General features: G+C 40.9%; 1 protein-coding gene across 4 annotated transcripts in view; it reads left to right on the top strand.

The window, feature by feature from the left end:
- The first annotated feature begins 989 nt into the window (after positions 1-989).
- Positions 990-6,574, top strand: part of mettl9 (methyltransferase 9, His-X-His N1-histidine) — an 8,551-nt gene continuing 2,966 nt past the window's right edge. The window contains exons 1-4 of one of the 4 annotated variants that reach the window (XM_016286110.1): positions 990-1,091; positions 1,221-1,382; positions 3,067-3,257; positions 3,342-3,551. In XM_016286110.1, the coding sequence (XP_016141596.1) occupies positions 1,221-1,382; positions 3,067-3,257; positions 3,342-3,551 (563 nt within the window). In that variant the 5' untranslated portion in view covers positions 990-1,091. Of the gene's footprint in view, positions 1,092-1,190; positions 1,383-3,066; positions 3,258-3,341; positions 3,552-5,250; positions 5,518-5,601; positions 5,812-6,574 lie in introns of those variants that run through there. The other 3 variants (XM_016286112.1, XM_016286109.1, XM_016286111.1) reach the window with 3 other exon arrangements.

Below are 6,574 nucleotides of genomic sequence, written 5' to 3'. Positions count from 1 at the left end.
TATCTATCTATCTATCTATCTATCTATCTATCTATCTATCTATCTATCTATCCATCATTCTATCTATCTATCTATCTATCTATCTATCTATCTATCTATCTATCTATCTATCTATCTATCTATCTATCTATCTATCTATCTATCTATCTATCTCATAATCTATCTATCATTTATCCATCCATCCGGGGTGCCATTAGCTTGTAACTTCCCATTCATATTTAACTATTTAAAAGATCTCAGGTAGGCCTAATTTTATTACATGGATGCATTTTTCTCAGTTAATTCATCTTTTAAAAAACATGTTTAAAAACATATCAACTAATTCCTTTACTTTTACCCCTCAAGAATGTGTTTGTTTTTAAGAAATGGTTGGTTACATGTTCAAATTATTGATATTTGTGACAAAAAATCATCGAGAAAATCATCATTTATGCATGCAATGTGTACTACTTTTCTAAAAAACAACAACACAAAGCCATTTTTAAATACAGTGTAATTTTTTTAAACAGAAGGATACATGATGGACCAAATATAATAATAAAAATGTGATATTAACTTTGAATTTTATTTATTTATTTATTTTTAGGGGGAAAAAAACAATTTAGTAACAGGAATGAAATTGAGTAAAAGTATCGAACACTAGCAGAAATGTGTGTGAGTATACTCACTATGTAAATAAATGTACATGTAATACAGTAAAATACCATGAAACTGTGAGGACAGTTCCTCAATAATTAGTTTAAAAGGCTTATAAATCGGCCATATGATGTTTTCATGTTGCAAACATTAGAGCGCATATAAAACAATCAAAAAACATGAAATATATGCATTTATGCACATGCAATAAAATGCTGAATTTTATATCCTGTACATGTTCCCATTTATTTCTCCTCTACGGGGCCCCTAACATGCGCCGCCTGGCGGTAACATCGGATATGAGCGGTCACGTGTTTTGTCGGGCTCTTTTAAATGTAACACAGTCAGGAAGTGAACTTGTTTGGAAGGGACTCAGCTGATTTGTGCCAGATGTGTTTGCTGTTCAGATTATGCATAACAAAGATGTGTGCGTGTAAACAGCACCACGCCTTCAGGTTAGTTAGTTTGTTTGTTAGCGTGTTGTAATTGGGGTCCGGGGATCATATTTCTTGCCTAGTAAGTTATCAATCTGCCTGGTATCGCTCGTTGCAGTCACACTGTCTGTCGCTATGTGTCTTCCGCAGATGAGGACGCTGATCTTCGTCGCTTGGCTGCTGTTTTACGTGTCTTTTTTACTGGGAATGAGAAGGATGTGGACTGGGAAGTATGTTCGCAGTCCGCTGGCTCGAGCTCTGATCATGAACATGGGGACCGAGACTGACTCACCTGGATATGAAGCCCAGCAGGTGAGTGAGTGAGTGACGTTTAGCTGGTTGTTAGTAACTGTTGTAGAGTTTTACACTAGCTAGCACAAAGCTTTTACAATGCTTTCGAACTTGTGGTTAAACTGTTTTTTTCTAACTTGGTAATGCAATATGTTCAAACATTTACCATGTAAACACTATGATGTGAATATGTATATTTTTTAGTACTATAGTGTATGTGAAGATACCACGATATTGGAACCATCACTGATGTGATTGCATTTAAAGTACCATGATATTACCATGTTTTTGGACGTGAGATCATGATTTTGTACATTTACCATTAGCGTTGCTTTAAAGGGGTCATAGGATGCTACATGCACTTTTACAAGTAGTTTGAGCTGAAATGTGTGTTGGGAGTGTGTGTACACAACCACCCTATAATGATAAAAATCCACCCGGTGTTTTTTTTTAATCTGGTTAAATGTTTTCCTCTTTCTCAAATCGAGCCGATCTCAGATGCCTGTCTGTGTGACCTCACACAGACAGGCCCCTCCCACGATAGTTTGATTGACAGTAGCGTTTCAGCACAGGACTGGCGTCTTACCTTAGCTCCGCCCCTGAGTGTGCTGTCATCAGTCCGCCATTGTTTCACCGCCGGAGCAGATGTAGACAAGAATGACTCCTAACAAGCGATTGAGGTGTTCTGTTGTTGGATGTAATAATGAACATAGCAGTCATCATTTACTCCCGACATCTGAGCCGGTGACCCCTTTAAATCCATTGGAATTCTATGCATATATAATGACACATGGTAATTATAATTACCATAGTGTTTATTAAAATACCACGGTATTGCCATAAGAAAGCATTTCTGTTGTGGTAGCTTTTACATTACTAAAAAACTAACCATGTAATAACATATGGCAACTGTAGTAATCATTCATTACCATAGCATTCATCAAAATACCATGGTAATACCATTCAAAACGATCCGCATTTACCATGACATGTTTGAAATGATTGAAGTACCATGTAAATGTTATAGATCAAGAATACAGACCATCATAATAGAGTTTTTTTTTCTTATTATTGTTAAAGGTGCTGTATGTAGGATTGACAACTAGTGGTTGAACTAGGTATTGCAGTCCAAATTCAAAATATTGGAGAGGGTTTTTTGCCAGATTGACGACACCAACAGGAACGAGCACACTTGACGATGAATGAAATGAAATACGCTGTTTTTTCTGCCAACTGGCAACCCGGGGGGCCGAAATACAATTGGGTAAACTGGTTTCACAAACCAAAACAGAGACCGACATTCCAGCCCGGAACGCACGTTTTCAAAGGAGAATAACTGACTGTAGCATTGTTTTTCAGATAAACAAGTATGTTAAGTTAGCATGTTTCTTAAATATCTGCAAACATATTATGATATTTTTATGCTTTAGTACAGTGGTTCCCAACCCTGGTCCTGGAGGCACCCCAACACTGCACATTTTGCATGTCTCCTTTCTCTGACACACCAATTTCAGGTCTTGGAGTCTCTACTAATGAGCTGATGACCTGAATCAGGTGTGTTTGATTAAGGAGACACCAAAACATGCAGTGTTGGGGTGCCTCCAGGACCAGGGTTGGGAACCACTGCTTTAGTAGAGTCAAAAACTTACATACAGCACCTTTAACTTCTTCTTGCTGTTGTTGTATGCTGTGGATGTGTTTGCAGTGGTACCACTGCTGTCTGGACATGCTCGGAGAACAGGTTCGCTCTCAGTTCGTTCAGAGTCATCTGGATGAGGACACGCAGACTTTCCTCCGCCGAAGCGTGGAGAAGTCCAGCTGGCTCTTCACGCAGCTCTACCACTCGCTCTTCTCCACCATCCTCAGCCCCGTCATGTCTCGAACCTCCATCAACGGGTAAGCACCGCTGACTCTCTCGCAGGCTTCAGCGCTGCTGCGCTGCTTCGGCTTCTCATGGCCTCCTGTCCTGTCGGTCCGCAGCTTTCTGGGCCGCGGCTCCATGTTTGTGTTCTCGAGTTCTCGAATTCAGAGTCTTCTCCGGATCGAGCCGGAATGGAAAGGGCAGAGGATGCTGGATCTGGGAGCCGGTGACGGAGGCGTGACAGAAGTGATGGGCCGTCACTTTCATGAGGTGTTTGCCACCGAAGTCTCCACTCCGATGAAGTGGCATCTCCAGAGAAAGAGTTACAGGTACTCACACCTCCTGCATTAGTAGAAGTCAGGGATGCACCGAATATTCACAACTGAAATTATTCGGCTGAAAATGGCAAAAAAAAACACTTTCGGTTTGACCGAATAATTGAAAAGATTGAATAAATTGTACCGAACAATGACGGGACGTGAGGAAAATCTGCTCTGAAACTATTTTTACAAGACATGTGACAATGCGATATGTGCGACAAACATCTTCCAAAAATCGTAATGAGAATCATTCATAAATCTGCTGCTGTCAACTAAAAGAAGTCTTCCTGCGGGTTTCCACCAAAATAAAAGCTCCAACAATATTCATAAATGTTAGTATTGTAATATTACTGTTGTTCTGTAAAATAAACTAAAAAAGTAAGACAATAATAATAATAATTACAACAGCTCTATTTATACATTTATTATAACATTCACACACAGTGTTCAAATTGGGATCTGTAATATTTTCTAGGCTGCATTTATTTGTACAATAAAAAAAATAAAAATGCCTGATTCAAGAATGGGGTCTCAAAAATGGCCAAAAATATAATTTTACTAACTAATTTTAAATTAAATTATGCTTTGTTATGGATCGTATCTGGTAGAATGTTAGAAAAAGTTCAGTATTTTTAAATGGTTGTTTTGTAATTGTTTTTTTTTTTCTTTGAAAAGCAAGACAAAACCGTGCGAAGCACATTTTGGCTATTTCATTTATGTAATGGTGAAAACATTTGAAAAATACATGGGGGGGGGGGGGGGTCTTGTAAAAATAGTTTCAGAGCAGATTTTCCTCACGTCCCGTCATTGTTCGGTACAATTTATTCAATCTTTTCAATTATTCGGTCAAACCGAAAGTGTTTTTTTTTGCCATTTTCAGCCGAATAATTTCAGTTGTGAATATTCGGTGCATCCCTGACTTCTACTAATGCAGGAGGTGTGAGTACCTGTAACTCTTTCTCTGGAGATGCCACTTCATCGGAGTGGAGACTTCGGTGGCAAACACCTCATGAAAGTGACGGCCCATCACTTCTGTCACGCCTCCGTCACCGGCTCCCAGATCCAGCATCCTCTGCCCTTTCCATTCCGGCTCGATCCGGAGAAGACTCTGAAACTGGTCCTTCGAGAACACAAACATGGAGCCGCGGCCCAGAAAGCTGCGGACCGACAGGACAGGAGGCCATGAGAAGCCGCTCATCAGAAGCAGCGCTGAAGCCTGCGAGAGAGTCAGCGGTGCTTACCCGTTGATGGAGGTTCGAGACATGACGGGGCTGAGGATGGTGGAGAAGAGCGAGTGGTAGAGCTGCGTGAAGAGCCAGCTGGACTTCTCCACGCTTCGGCGGAGGAAAGTCTGCGTGTCCTCATCCAGATGACTCTGAACGAACTGAGAGCGAACCTGTTCTCCGAGCATGTCCAGACAGCAGTGGTACCACTGCAAACACATCCACAGCATACAACAACAGCAAGAAGAAGTTAAAGGTGCTGTATGTAAGTTTTTGACTCTACTAAAGCAGTGGTTCCCAACCCTGGTCCTGGAGGCACCCCAACACTGCACATTTTGCATGTCTCCTTTCTCTGACACACCAATTTCAGGTCTTGGAGTCTCTACTAATGAGCTGATGACCTGAATCAGGTGTGTTTGATTAAGGAGACACCAAAACATGCAGTGTTGGGGTGCCTCCAGGACCAGGGTTGGGAACCACTGCTTTAGTAGAGTCAAAAACTTACATACAGCACCTTTAACTTCTTCTTGCTGTTGTTGTATGCTGTGGATGTGTTTGCAGTGGTACCACTGCTGTCTGGACATGCTCGGAGAACAGGTTCGCTCTCAGTTCGTTCAGAGTCATCTGGATGAGGACACGCAGACTTTCCTCCGCCGAAGCGTGGAGAAGTCCAGCTGGCTCTTCACGCAGCTCTACCACTCGCTCTTCTCCACCATCCTCAGCCCCGTCATGTCTCGAACCTCCATCAACGGGTAAGCACCGCTGACTCTCTCGCAGGCTTCAGCGCTGCTTCTGATGAGCGGCTTCTCATGGCCTCCTGTCCTGTCGGTCCGCAGCTTTCTGGGCCGCGGCTCCATGTTTGTGTTCTCGAAGGACCAGTTTCAGAGTCTTCTCCGGATCGAGCCGGAATGGAAAGGGCAGAGGATGCTGGATCTGGGAGCCGGTGACGGAGGCGTGACAGAAGTGATGGGCCGTCACTTTCATGAGGTGTTTGCCACCGAAGTCTCCACTCCGATGAAGTGGCATCTCCAGAGAAAGAGTTACAGGTACTCACACCTCCTGCATTAGTAGAAGTCAGGGATGCACCGAATATTCACAACTGAAATTATTCGGCTGAAAATGGCAAAAAAAAACACTTTCGGTTTGACCGAATAATTGAAAAGATTGAATAAATTGTACCGAACAATGACGGGACGTGAGGAAAATCTGCTCTGAAACTATTTTTACAAGACATGTGACAATGCGATATGTGCGACAAACATCTTCCAAAAATCGTAATGAGAATCATTCATAAATCTGCTGCTGTCAACTAAAAGAAGTCTTCCTGCGGGTTTCCACCAAAATAAAAGCTCCAACAATATTCATAAATGTTAGTATTGTAATATTACTGTTGTTCTGTAAAATAAACTAAAAAAGTAAGACAATAATAATAATAATTACAACAGCTCTATTTATACATTTATTATAACATTCACACACAGTGTTCAAATTGGGATCTGTAATATTTTCTAGGCTGCATTTATTTGTACAATAAAAAAAATAAAAATGCCTGATTCAAGAATGGGGTCTCAAAAATGGCCAAAAATATAATTTTACTAACTAATTTTAAATTAAATTATGCTTTGTTATGGATCGTATCTGGTAGAATGTTAGAAAAAGTTCAGTATTTTTAAATGGTTGTTTTGTAATTGTTTTTTTTTTTCTTTGAAAAGCAAGACAAAACCGTGCGAAGCACATTTTGGCTATTTCATTTATGTAATGGTGAAAACATTTGAAAAATACATGGGGGGGGGGGGGGCTTTAAAAAAC

Source organism: Sinocyclocheilus grahami, unplaced genomic scaffold (genome assembly GCF_001515645.1).
Source record: "Sinocyclocheilus grahami isolate Dianchi unplaced genomic scaffold, SAMN03320097.WGS_v1.1 scaffold206.1, whole genome shotgun sequence".
NCBI lineage: Eukaryota > Metazoa > Chordata > Actinopteri > Cypriniformes > Cyprinidae > Sinocyclocheilus > Sinocyclocheilus grahami.
The sequence above is the reverse complement of the archived record's forward strand: the minus strand, read 5'-3'. Positions and strand labels throughout refer to the sequence as shown.